Source organism: Sprattus sprattus (assembly GCF_963457725.1).
Source record: "Sprattus sprattus genome assembly, chromosome: 10".
Taxonomy (NCBI): domain Eukaryota; kingdom Metazoa; phylum Chordata; class Actinopteri; order Clupeiformes; family Clupeidae; genus Sprattus; species Sprattus sprattus.
Window position 1 is genome coordinate 28441315 of NC_137908.1, and position 14618 is coordinate 28455932.

Below are 14618 nucleotides of genomic sequence, written 5' to 3' on the forward strand. Positions count from 1 at the left end.
AAATCACAACTTTCATGTGTCTTGGCATGCTCTCCACCAGTCTTTCACATTGCCGTTGGGTGATTTTATGCTACTCCTGGCGCAAGAATTCAAGCAGCTCGGCTTCTTTTCATGGCTTGTGACCATCCATCTTCCTCTTGATCACATTTCAGAGGTTTTTTATGGGATTCAGGTCTCGAAATTGGGCTGGCCATGACAGGGTCCTGATCTGGTGGTACTCCATCCACACCTTTACTGGCCTGGCTGTGTGGCATGGAGCATTGCCCTGCTGGAAAAAACATTTCTCAGAGTTGGGGAACATTGTCAGAGCTAAAGGAAGCAAGTTTTTCTTCCGGGACAACGTTGTACTTTGCCTGGCTGAGGTTTGTAAAAGACCATAAGGATTGAAAAAAGCGGACTGGAGGGTCTTCTAGTTCGTCTTCTCTGATGAGTCCAATTTTCAGCTTTGCCCAACACATGGTCGTCTGATGGTTAGACGGAGACCTGGAGAGGCCTACAAGCCAGAGAGTCTTGCACCTTTTCAAGTCAAGTCAAGTGTACTTTATTGTCAAAAATCTATGTAACAGGGTTAGCACAGAAGTTTGAAATTGCGTTTGACCAGTCTCCAATGTGCAGTTTAAAACATTTAAATAAGACATTGACAAAATCTCTCTCACACACACACACACACACACAAACATTTAAATAAGACATTGACAATAATCTCTCTCTCACACAGACTCTCACTCACACACATACACACACACACACATAGCAGCAGAAGTACAATCAGTGGTCATAAGGTGCAACAGTAAAGTAAAGTGCCAGTGGCATGGTGAAGTGACTATGGAATGTTCATGTGGTTTTCTTCAGTGTGTTGATGAGTCTGATGGCTTGTGGAAAGAAGCTGTTACTCAGTCTGCTTGTGCGGGCCCGCAGGTTGCGGTACCGCTTCCCTGATGGTAGAAGGGAGAACAGACTGTGTGCTGGATGAGTTGTGTCTTTGATGATGTTCATTGCCCGCTTGGAACAGTGTGAAGTGTACAGTTCCTGAATGGGTGGTAGGGATGACCTGATGATCTTTTCTGCTGTCCTCACCACCCTCTGCAGTGCCTTCTTGTCTGCAGCTAGACAGCTGCCGTGCCAGACAGAGACGTTGCTGGTCAGGATGCTCTCAATAGCACCTCTGAAGAAGATGGTGAGGGCAGAAGTGGGAAGATCAGCTCTTCTCATCCTTCTCAGGAAGTGGAGTCGTGTCTGCGCCTTCTTGACCAGTGCGGTGGTGTTGGTAGTCCATGAGAGGTCATTCGTGATGTGCACTCCCAGGAACTTTGTGCTTTTCACAGACTCTACTGCACTGCCGTTGATGATGAGTGGGATGTGTGTTGGTTGTTTCTTTCTGAAGTCCACAGTAATTTCTTTAGTTTTGTTGACGTTGAGAAGCAGATTGTTCTTCTCACACCAGTTGATGAGTAGCTGTACCTCCTCTCTGTATGCTGAGTCATTGTTGTCTTTGATGAGGCCCACCACTGTTGTGTCATCTGCAAATTTGATGAAGTGATTCACCTACTGTGAAATCGGACTCATCAGAGAAGACGAACTTAGAAGAACCTCCAGTCCGCTTTTTCAATCCTTATGGTCTTTTACAAACCTCAGCCAGGCAAAGTACAACGTTGTCCTGGAAGAAAAACTTGCTTCCTTTTGCTCTGACAATGTTCCCCAACTCTGAGAAGTGTTTTCTCCAGCAGGGCAATGCTCCATGCCACACAGCCAGGCCAGTAAAGGTGTGGATGGAGTACCACCAGATCAGGACCCTGTCATGGCCAGCCCAATTTCGAGACCTGAATCCCATAAAAAACCTCTGAAATGTGATCAAGAGGAAGATGGATGGTCACAAGCCATGAAAAGAAGCCGAGCTGCTTGAATTCTTGTGCCAGGAGTAGCATAAAGTCACCCAACGGCAATGTGAAAGACTGGTGGAGAGCATGCCAAGACACATGAAAGTTGTGATTTTAAATCAAGGTTATTCCACCAAATATTGATTTCTGAACTCTTCCTAAGTGTAAGCATTAGTATTGTGTAGTTTAAAAATGAATATGAGCTTGTTTTCTTTGCATTATTTGAGATCTGAAGGCACTGCATCATTTTTGCTATTTTGACCAATTGTCATTTTTCTGCAAATAAATGATCTAAATGACAATATTTTTATTTGAAATTTGGTAGGAATGTTGCCAGTAGGTTATAGAATAAAACTAAAATGTACATTTTACTTTAACACATACCAATAAATAGTAAAACCAGAGAAACTGATCATTTTGAAGTGGTCTCTTAATTTTTTCCGCGGCTGTATATACAAAAGTCTAAATATATATACAAAAGTCTGAATATATATATAAAAGTCTGAATATATACAGTACCTTGCGTAAGTATTCACCCCCTTGGATGTTTTACCCTTTTATGGCTTTTATAAATCAGTCATGGTCAATATAAGTTGGCTTTTTGGACAAAAAAATTCACAAAATAGCTCTCTTTAATGTCAAAGTGAAAATATATTTCTACACAGTTATGTAAATTAAATACAAATATGTAATGAAAATAAGTGCTTGCATAAGTATTCACCCCCTTAATCACCCCCTTTGTATAGACTGACCTAATTCAACAGAAGTCCAGCCAATTGGTGCTAGAAGTCTCACAATTAGTGATATGGGGATCAGTGTGCAGTAAATGTGTCTCAAGTGATTGTAGTATAACGACACCTGTGTCTGGAAGGTCCATTCACTGCTCAGTATTCAGTAATCAGTATTACTGGCTATTGTTAAACCATTAAGACCCAAGATCACTCTAAGCAACTCAGAAAAAAGGTTGTTGAAAAGTATAAGTCAGGGGAAGGATACAAAAAAATGTCCAAGGCACTAAACATCCCCTGGAATTCTGTTAAATCCATCATCAAGAAATGGATGGATTGTGGCACATGTGTAAATCTGCCTAGATCAGGCCGTCCTCACAAACTGAGGGGCCGTTCAAGAAGGAGACTAGTAAGATAGGCCACCAATAGACCTATGACTACTCTGAAGAAGTTTCAAGCTTCAGCAGTTGAGATTGGAGAAACTCTGCATACCACCACTGTTGCCTTGGTTCTTCACCAATCTAAGCTTTATGGAAGAGAGCCACTGTTGAAAAAAAGGATCGACTACAGTTCGCCAAAAGGCACGTGGAAGTCTCCATGGTCAAGTGGAAGAAGGTTCTGTGGTTTGATGAGACCAAAGTGGAGCATTTTTTCAACAGTGGCTCTCTTCAATGAAGCTTTGATTGGTGAAGAACCAAGGCAACAGTGGTGGTATGCAGAGTCTCTCCCATACCAGCTGCTGAAGCTTGAAACTTCTTCAGAGTAGTCATAGGTGTCTTGGTGGCCTCTCTTACTAGTTTCCTTCTTGCATGGTCACTTAGTTTGTAAGGACGGCCTGATCTAGGCAGATTTACACATGTGCCATATTCCTTCCATTTCTTGATGATGGATTGAACAGAATTTCAGGGGATGTTAAGTGCCTTGGACATTTTTTTGTATCCTTCCCCTGACCTGTACTTTTCAATAACCTTTTCTCTGAGTTTCTTAGGGTGATCTGTGGTCTTCATGTTGTAACAGTAGCCAGGAATACTGATTACTGAATACTGACCAGTGAATAGACCTTCCAGACACAGGTGTCGTTATACTACAATCACTTGAGACACATTTACTGCACACTGATCCCCATATCACTAATTGTGAGACTTCTAGCACCAATTGGCTGGACTTCTGTTGAATTAGGTCAGTCTATATAAAGGGGGTGATAAAGGGGGTGAATACTTATGCAATCACTTATTTTCATTACATATTTGTATTTAATTTACATGACTGTGTAGAAATATATTTTCACTTTGACATTAAAGAGAGCTATTTTGTGATTTTTTTTGTCCAAAAAGCCAACTTATATTGACCATGACTGATTTATAAAAGCCATAAAAGGGTAAAACATCCAAGGGGGTGAATACTTACGCAAGGTACTGTATACAAAAGTCTGAATATATATACAAAAGTCTGAATATATATACAAAACGAAGTCTGAATATATATACAAAACAAAGTCTGAATATATATACAAAACAAAGTCTGAATATATATACAAAACTCTGAGCGCTTCCTATTAAATCAATGGTACCAAAATGTTTGTAATTACGTATTTTCTGCTTCATGAAATACTGCTTTCCTTTAATATTGTAAAATTTAAACATTGATTTCTCACTAGAAATGCAATAATAACACGTTTATATTCAGACTTTTGTATATACAGTATATATTCAGACTTTTGTATATATATTCAGACTTTTGTATATATACAGTGCCACTTGAAAGTATGTGAACCCCTTGAGCACTAAGGGCCTGATTTACTAATATGCGAGCGCTGCTTAATCTGCGTTTGCAAATTAACGCACAGTGTTTTTGCGCATTTTACTTGGTATTTATCAAACCAGAACGCGCTGGGCAATCTGTGTTTACTTCGCCCTATATAGGGCCTGATTTACTAACACTGCGACCGCTGCTTAAACTGCTGTCGCACATTAACGCACGGTGTTTTTGCGCATTTTCCGTGGTATTTCTTTAGGAAGAGAAAATGAAGGTTCAGCGAGGTGGAGATATATATTGGTTCACGTTCGCTCAATCACTGAACCTGATTCAATGTGTGCGCTGCTATATTGTTGTTCTGCCCGCCATCACCTACAGCGAGATGTTTAAAAGAACACGATTATAAAGAATATGCTATTGGTGGCATTAATGCATAAACTGTCTATTATAACAATATAGATGTGTACATGGTGAGATTAATAATTTCTACAAGGGACATGGGTTCACTACAATATATATGGACGTGGGTGCAATCAATGGTTCCGAAAGTTTGCGATTTCAAAGTCCACAATTGCGTTCAGAGCCGAACTCGCGGCATTGTATGGGTAGCTATAGTCATGGCTCTGTGTGTGTGTGTGTGTGTGCGCAAGTTCAATGTCTATGTGTCTCTCTCTCTCTCTCTCTCTCTCTCTCTCTCTCTCTCTCCCTCTCTCCCTCTCTCCCTCTCTCCCTCTCTCCCTCTCTCCCTCTCTCTCCCTCTCTCCCTCTCTCCCTCTCTCCCTCTCTCCCTCTCTCTCTCTCTCTCTCTCTCTCTCTCTCCCTCCCTCTCCCTCTCCCTCTCCCTCTCCCTCTCCCTCTCCCTCTCCCTCTCCCTCTCCCTCCCGGGCAACGAGAGTGAAGTGTCTTTCTCCCGTGTCTGCGGGGCAACGTGAGTTATAAGTCAATGTTAATGTTGACGGTGGAAAGGGGAATTCACTTTTCCACAAACTGGTTGAAATTATCCGGAGGCCAATATTTGCAAATTAGTTTTAACAACTGATGGAATGGAATGTGATCGCAGGGTGGAGGGTTTGATGTCTCTCTGATCTGGTCCAGTAATTGAAGTATTGCGTGGCTGGTTAACCTGTACCGTCTAATGATTTGTGGTTCGCTTTACTGAAAATGTGTTATACGAGTTGAAAAAATTATTTCTGTTCGCTGTCTCTGTCTTCTCCTTGCTCTTGACTCAATGAAAATGCGCTTCCTGTTAAGACGTGCTTTTATGAGGCGGAGAATTTAGCCCGCAAACAGGGACGTGCGCTCGTCAGGCAGTTTAGTAAATTCCACGCAATACATCATTAGGCGCACTCCTCCCATTAAATAGCGCTTTACGCCCACGTTACCACCCAAATTTCGTGCCATCCCACTTGTTGGCAGGTACACACCCCCAAAGCGTTAATATGCGATTCTGCCCCCTTAGTAAATACCGTTTTATGTTTACGACCGCTATTTTACGCCAGAAATGGGCGCAATCCTGTTAGTAAATCAGGCCCTTAGAGTTTTCTGTTGTTTTACCGTGATTTTTCATTTTTTTTCATCACCAATTTTCCATAGATGAAATGTCAGGTTTATGTTTATCATTTGCATGTTCTTGTTTGGAGGGAATTGTTTGAGTGGCCAAAAAAACTACATGAAACATGGAATTAGTCCATTTCAAAAGTAAGTGAACCCCCAGCTGAATTGGTAAAGTCAAGCAGGTAACAGATTCGGTGAAACTTATTTGGGTGCTTAATTAGTCAATTAAGCAAACCCATCAACTGAGACATCCTAAGGGAAAGGTTTGAGCAACACAGATTAAAAGAGAGAGGAAACCAACCAAACTACTGTAGTGCCAAGGTGTACCCACACAGATCAACAATGCCGAGAGGAAACGAGATATCCGAGAACATCAGGAAGAAGGTATTGACAGCCCATCAGTCTTGGGAAAGCTATAAGACCATCTCCAAAAGATTCCAGCTCCATCCATCCATCCAAGACAAATAATTTAGAAATGGAGGGCATTCAAAATGACCGCATCTCTGCCTTGAGGTGGACGCCGATCAAGACCATCACCAAGAAGCACCAGAAGAAGAATAAATCAGGTAAAAGTCAACCCACACATCACCTCTAAAGAGTTTCGGACCTCTCTGGCAGCATCTGGGGTAAATGTCTGCAATTTGTGGATATCAGAATCATGATGGTGGGACACTATATGACTTAGCAATATAAAAATATATGTCTATGTATATGTAAAATAGTATACATCATGGACTTTAATGTTGTTTCAAAATTGGATTACTCCACTATACTTTGTTGCACAGAGTAGCAACTAGCATCATATCTGAGAGCGTGAGGCTATACACATCTTACCACCAACCTATTCAGCTATTCACGCAAAAGTTGTGAAATGGGTGAGGAAGTGACCAATGATTGCTACATTTGTTGAATTTGATGAGTTTTTGAAACATGATGACTCCTACTTCCTTTGTCCCACAAACAAGCTACTAGCGCCACTGTGAAGCATGAAGGTTGCTCTATCATTTGATGTTTCATGTCTACCCAATAACGACTTTGTGAGTGATTGAAAGAAGAATACTGTAGAGTGTGTAGAGATAAACGCGGAAATGGAAGCAGTTGAACAGCTGAAATTTCATATTGTTTGAAAACTGGAATATTTCACAATAGTTTGTTGCAGAGACCAGCAAGTAACAGGAAAGGGCTAGTCCTGCCATTTATTCTGACATGCGATTCACTGCGAGGCAATGAATGTAAGTTGCAAGTGCTCCCTTCTTACAAGATGAAACAATATTTGTACAATGGTCATTTGATTATTATTTAAGAACACTTGAGGCAAAAATGAATACTAACCACATTGTACATGAGGTTATGGATAAACACATACAAAGTGAATTAATCTTTTAAATCCTTTTCCATTCCTCCTTTATGGATAGACGAATAGATAGCCGCGGGTGAAGTTGTGAAGATTCTCTTTTCTCTTAAAAGTCACGAGGCACCTCCTCCTTGGGATTTGTACTCAAAGAAGCCTCCTCTCCTCCGTAACACCATCATTTACACACCGGTGACTGGAGTCTACCATCTATCAATACTGCATAACGGCCCAGAGGAAAAATGAGAGGAGATCCCGCTGGAGCTAACAGCACATTCCTGCTGTAATGGCTCATCCTTGGGATATACAGCCGGAGCTGATGGTCCCAGACATAATAAAGGCTCTGATGTACACGCTCTCTCCCCCGATAAGGGAAGAAAAATAGCCAGGGAGTGGACGTGGACGTGTCTGCTCCGTCGCTGTAGTTCACACTCTTTTCATGCTCTTTTGTCATGGGCATTCTCCAGACTTTACCACAGACGCCTGGAAGCGATCCTTAGGTACACGCTATTCTTCTTACGTGCGGAAGGGTTATGAGCAGTCTGCATTTGACTTGTTTGGTAAGCTTCATCGTCTGGACATTAAGACAGAGTATCCATATTAGCTAACCTTTACTATTTTGCTGGAGCAAAGTATCTGTGGAATAGAGCCATGTTGTTTCTTGGCCATAAAACTGCATATATTTCAAAAGAGCACCTGTAGCACTCTCCAAACACTATGTGATTGCCTTACATAAGTAACCAGGTCCAGTTCATTTCCTGTGAATCTGGTGCAGTTTTGTTTGAAGGTGAATTTTTTAGTTATTCCAACAGGGTTACAGCATATAGAGGTGCTGCACAAAGGACAGGGCGGTGATGCAAACCTAGTGCAATACAAGCGGCTGTTATAGGAACACTAGAAGCTCCGACCGACCTCCGACGAACATTGCGACTGCAGGAGTGCACCTATCCTTCTAATGTGCTACGCATGGGCAAAACAGGTTGCAGGTGGGGATGACAATCATCCTTAGAAGTTTGGGACTGGCCTCACCTACAAGCAAATAATAATAATAATAATAATACCTTAGACTTACATAGTGCTTTTCTAAGTACCCAAAGATGTTTGCAAATAAAACATTTAACTTAAATTGGCAGTAGTAACAGGCTGCCTTTTTCCCGCTTAAAGCACATATTCAAGTAATAACCGTTACAATTTCAAGACAGCTAGCTGAAGTATTCCTTAAAAACTGTCAACTGTCTTCATACTGTCTGTCATTAGGCAACCATGACTAGGTGACCTGAAATCAACCATAACTAAACATACTTTAAAAAGCCTCATGGTGCCATCATTCCATGGTTAAACAGGCCTTCAAATAAGCAAGGTCTTTGTTTTGATTTAAGAGGTCATTTCAGATGTCTGCTATAAGCCTGCGGCACATCAACAGCTACTGCAGTGTAGTTTGGGCTTGATGGGATTATATTTCAAGGGGATTATGTGTCTGATTGAAAGGTAGGCAAGAAGACCATTCTTAGACTTCCACTATGCCAACAGATATTTAGGATGGAACCACTATATCTATGGATATCGAGACAATCAAAAACCTGCATGCTATGAAAATGAGACACATGACAAAAACTCAAAAGTAAGGTGATACCTAAACTGTTTCCATCAGGGGCTACAGGGTGACCTAATATACATAGCTGTCCAATTCTACAGTGCAGTATGTAACTACGTTACTATGGAAACTATGTTAATCAGGACTGATGGCCAGTGTCCACCCTTGAAGAATCCTCTTGCCAAACTTTTTTCCCCCCGTAAAAACAGCAATGGCACAAAAGCAACACATTACCTGTAGTCAACAACATATAAAAACACACACACATAAAGCAGTTGAAGATGATTTGAGCTTTATTTTATTAGTGCTGTTATCTCCTGCTGTTCTGATGGACACTCTCAGCAGTATTAATCATGGGGTTGAAAACCACTGGGGCCTAAGGTATGCTAACTAAAGCCAGTAGAACAGAGCTTTTAACAGTACAAAATCCTAAAGAGCCAAGAATCCCCATAATGACCAACAGGAGATACACAGGCTTTAGAGGTAGATTTATCTTCCCGAAGACGCTCCTTTTTTTGGCCTCTAAAAGATGGAGCGATGGAAGAGAGCGAGTCAGTCTTAGAGCACAGTGCCCTGGAGGACCAGCTCATTATGCCACGAGAACTGTTGTAGCTCAGGAACAAGTGAATGGTGTCTGGACTTCCCCAGTGCTGTTACCCGCTGGGCTTTTTGCGTATGATCTATGAGCTACATACAGAGAAGGCTGCAGGCCTCGAGAGGACCCCTTGTACGAAATTGTGCTTTTGTACCAATATCATACTATGTTTCCATCAGTTTAATTCACTACCAATACTTCTTTAATCTTTCATTTTAATGTTGATCAAGCTCAGACATTTGTAAGGTTAATCGGAGACAGGGAATCTATTTTGTGAGCAGCCCCCTCTTTGCCACAGCCTAGCTCGGGCACACTCTGACAGAGAAAAAGGAAGACAGACAGACAGACAGACAGCCAGACAAGAACCTTCTGCAGTGGCAAAGGATGAGCTGAGAACTGTGAAAGAGAAACAGACAGAAAAAGTGTAAAAAAATGAGGTGTTACCTTGTCCTTCGGGAGTCTCGCCCAGAGGATTGACTTCGACTTGAGTGGCGTCGACTTTCAGGAACAGATCATAGAGTCTCTTAATCTGATCCGCCGCCTGCCAGACCCACAGAGAGACAGTAATTACCCAACTATACATTGCAGAGCAGGAGGCCTTGCTGCGTCTCCACGGCTGCGAGCGTGCATAACATAAATCGAGTTGAATCATCTTCAATTTTCGGGCCAGATAAGAATGAGGATCAGAAAGGCCCGTATGATCTTTGACACTGAATGTGAGGGCTTGTGTTTCCAATTAGCCTTTAAATGTCATGCTTAACGTGAGACACTTCCTATACAGTTCCATACACTTCATAATTCTAAGACAATGAAACAAAGAGAAACACTGATTTACTATTGCTAGTGCTCATGGAGAGCTATGCATCTGCTTCTCTTTATCACAGGGTGGAAGTGCGCTATCCGATCAGTGCTACACTGCATTAGTGCTGACTTTGAAAGTGAATGACATTGCAACAAAGCGCCCGAATTTCAAAGATTCAATGGTTAAAATGACATGTTTCTGTGTCCCTTCCAACCGGTGGCTCATTCGATTTGAAAAGCCACCTGACAGTGAACATTGTAGTGCGTCTCACCTTCACAAAAGCAAGGTGGTTCTGTCACCTCAAAGCACTTCAAAAGCAGTAAAGGTATTTAAACGACATTTTTCCCCCCTCGACCAAAAGGCACTGTAATTAGCACAGACTGGAGCAGACACTCAACGCTGATGTTGCTATGACAAAGAGCCAGCGTGCGTTGAAGCGAGCTGACACGACAGGCACGTGGCAAATTATTTCCATTTCCACCGGCGGCTCCAAATCAAGCCCGATTGTGACACAAGCACATTCAAGTGGCACGGAGAATAATGTCTCTGACTGTTTTTTTCATTGCTTTGAAACACATTCATTAAACTGATTTATATGTTTTGTGCATTTAACAATCTGAACTAATTCGATGTTTATGGTGCTTTGGGTACAGTTATGGGATTACTGGCATGGCTTAGTGCTCCTAGACAACTGGCTCAGATTTTCCCCTTCTCTCTCAGGAGGGACGCAGGTACCTATTAAACAATGGTGACGATTACGATCTCTTACCTATAAGTAAAACATTGCCCAATTCCTATTCAAATCCCTAGATGTCAGCTAGACTTTAGGCTCATGTAGACTTCACCACATAATTAAAAAGAGATGCATGAATATACGTATACATTCTTATACATTTATAATAATTATTTCATGTTCACAACTGCGTTTTTTGCTGGTGCCTCCAATGATGCTTAATGCTATGGAAACTAGTCTTCACACAAATAACTGCACTCATGTCTGTGGTGTAGTAACCACATTCGTGAAATAACTAAAAAAGTGAATCGACTTCCTCTACTGTGTTTGACATAAAACATAGCTCAGACGTCGTTGGCACTGTCCAATCGACTTTCCTAATTCTCTGGTCTTAGCTCTAAGCACTGCAAACAGGGCTGTGGTGTTGGGGACCACAGGCTTTCCTACTCCACATATATAGTGGGGTCCTCAGAGAGCAAAGTGGCTGTATATCAAGGCTCGGGTGATTACCTGTCGCTCCAGAGGTCCTTTGAAGCCCAAATTAGCTGCCATGCGCAGCGCCTGGTCATCGCGTACCCCTTCAAAAATATCTATGACTTCCTGTGACAGGGGAGAGAGGGGGGGGGGGGCACAAGGCCAACATCAGCTGTAATTTGACACAAAGTGGATGTTTATATTAAATCAGGAAAGCAGCAATTAAGTGGTGGTGCTCCACACAGAGAATAGAGAACTCAGAGCCCCTGCCATGGCTTTATAATTACCCTCCAATCTCACAGAGATCAGTCATAGAGCAAAAAAGTGAAAGTGGGCTTTACTGTCTTCCGAACACAGGCAGAGAACAAACAGCGTTCAGTCACAAAGAGACGGAGAGAGAGAGGGGGAAAGAGAAAGAGAAAGAGAAGGAAAGAAAAAAAAAAAGGTGGGAAAGGAAAGAGACTGGGGACTGGCCACATTCCCGCCCAGGGCTTTGTGGCCATTGTGTGTGTGTGCTGGTGCACGGTTGAGTTGTATCCATGACGACTGCAACAACAACCCCTTACCTTGAAAATCAGCTCTGGAGTGCTGGCCGCCACCTCCTCAATGTCCATCCCGCCCTGCGGGCTGCCCACCATCACCGGGCCGTTGCATGCGCGGTCCATGAGGATGGCGAAGTACGTCTCCCTGGTGATGTCAAGAGCCTCGGCCACCATCACCTAGCACACCGCACAGGGATGACTCAGGGGGGTAAAGAACAGGCTAAAGGTGGTGTGTAGGACTTTCTATGGCTATACACAGAAGCCTATACAGTACCAGGAAATGCCAAAGAAATACGGGAGAGCAGTGGGGCTGAATGAAAAGCCTATAAACTATGAGGGGATAAGAGATCAGGACAGGGGAGAGTGGGAGCACAAGAGAGAGAGAAGCTAGAGACACGAGGGGGAATTTATCAGTGAGTACAGCATTGGTTTATTGCAAATGCTCTTGTTCTAACTCCTTACAAATGAGAGTTAAATGAGACTGAACAAACAGCTTAAGGATGAGCCTCTCTCTCTTCCTTTCCCCATCTCCCTCTCTTTTCCTTTCCCTCTCTCTCTCTCTCTCTTGCTCTCTTTCTCTTTCTCTCTCTCTCTCCCTCTCTCTCTCTCTCTCTCCCTCTCTCTCTCTCTCTCTTGTGCTGTCCTGGCATGGGGAAGCGGTATGTGGAGTCTGGAGAGGATTGCGGCGGCATTGTAGAGTGAATAAAGCCACATTATACAGATCGGCTACAATGGCAGACAGACAGCTTGGCTGTGTTTTTTTCCCCACTCAGGGAAACAGAGCCTGACATCGCAATTACAGCCTCTTAAAGAGGGCAGATATTCAATCCCGCGTGCCATGTTGGAGTGGACGCTTTCTCTAGCCATATTTATTACCCCCGATCTGCACCCCGATCGGAAGGAGGAGGCATGGGAGCAGGAGAGAGCTGATACCTGCCAGAGAACACAATCAATTTCATAAACTGGCACCCCAGTGACGGGTGTGTGGGTGTGAGTGTGAGGGGGGGGGGGGGTTAGGGTTGGGGGGGGGGGGGGGGGGGGCATGTGATTGGTTCGAACACAGACATGCCTTCAGACTGGAGAGAAGAGTACAAAAAAAAAAAATGGGGGCATGAGCTAGTATTTATCATTTTTCACCTCAACTGTTCTTAAATCTCAATGTGACATCTTTCTGATAGCTGGCTGCAAATCTCTGTCTTTGTCAACCTTCACTTTTTTTTCTTTTCTTTGAGTAACAAATGTCACACTCATTTGATCCCTTCCGTACACTTTGCAGCCAGGCAGGGGAGCTGCCAGCTGTCCAAGTAGCTACTGGCAAGCCAAAGCATACCTTAATGGGGAGCTCTAGGCAATATTTCACAGCAGGCGGAAAGCAAAAAAAACACACACACAAACACACAAGCTGAGAGCAAGAAGGCTTCATTACCTGAAAATGTGTTTTGTCTGCTTTTTTTGGTTTATTTGTTTTGGGAGGGAAGGCTGCAGTATGTGTGAGGAAAATGATATTCCTACTTGTTAGTGGCACATGGAAATGGCTGTTTACTCACCTCTTCTTCGTTAAAGACGACCTGACTCTAATGCATTATTTATGGCAATGAACCGTCACACAAAACAGCATGAATACGAAAACAAATGACATATACTCCTCAAAAACATAAAGAAAAAAATTGACAAAGGACAAAAAGACTAATACACCACTGTCCCATGATATGGGTGACTGCTTACAAAAAATTCACCAGTGCAGTTTAGGACCAAGTGATGAGAAATTAGCCTGGACTGAGTGCACATACCAGCACACTGACCTTTACTGATGCTTTGTTTTGTCGGCCAGACTTACCGTTTTCACTTTGACTCCTTCCTTCGGGGTCTGTTTGGTGGTGAGGCTGTAGCCAAGCATCTTCTTAGCCAGTTCCCCCACCACTGCAGGGCTGACAGAGAAACAGAGGGCCAGAATGCATGGTTGTTATTCAAACACTACAGCCTGCTGTGTGGAAAAAGTCTCCCCAACTTCTGCTACATAAAATGGCTCTTTGCCTTTCAAAAGTTTGTTGCTTTCTCAGAGTTTTTCTTTTCTTTTATTTATTGTTGTTCAGCAGCGTCTGTTATAATGAAAAGGTACCTGGAAAGAAGGCATCGCTTTTTGAGATTCTTCAATACGTCCACACGTCTCTTTAAATAAGTCTCTGCCAATCTGAGCACTGTTGGACTCATTCCATGGTCTCTCAGTTTCCCATTTTGCTGGGATTATAAATGAAGCCTCTGGTTTTGTTCGCGTCTGATATAGATCACTGTGCTGGCAAACACAACTTTAGATGTATCTGTCCTTTTTTTTTTCTTCCTTTTTCAGTCTAGTTAGCCTGAATATGGAAGTAGGGTGACCGTGATGTATGACGTGGCTGTTTATCATAAATCAGGCCTTTTGCCTGACCTCTCACAGGCACCTGAACAGTACTTTGGAACACTGGACCCAAAAAAACACTGTCTCCATTTTGGGGCTCAAACATGCTCATTAAGTAGTCCATGCTTTGTCTGGGGTGTCACAGATTTCACGTAAAAAACTATGACTTAACACTCGAATATGACAGGTCTATGTCCTGGTCCTGGTACCTTTGA

At 42.8% G+C, this 14618-nt stretch overlaps 1 protein-coding gene across 1 annotated transcript in view; it reads right to left on the reverse strand.

Annotated features, from left to right (window-relative positions):
* suclg2 (succinate-CoA ligase GDP-forming subunit beta) overlaps nt 1-14618 on the reverse strand; it is a gene marked incomplete at its 5' end in the record, with an annotated part of 96856 nt that overhangs the window by 47235 nt on the left and 35003 nt on the right. Inside the window, 4 exons of the mRNA XM_080845440.1 lie at nt 9899-9995; nt 11500-11589; nt 12030-12182; nt 13843-13933. Coding sequence (XP_080701566.1) covers nt 9899-9995; nt 11500-11589; nt 12030-12182; nt 13843-13933 — 431 coding nt within the window. The remainder of the gene's footprint in view (nt 1-9898; nt 9996-11499; nt 11590-12029; nt 12183-13842; nt 13934-14618) is intronic.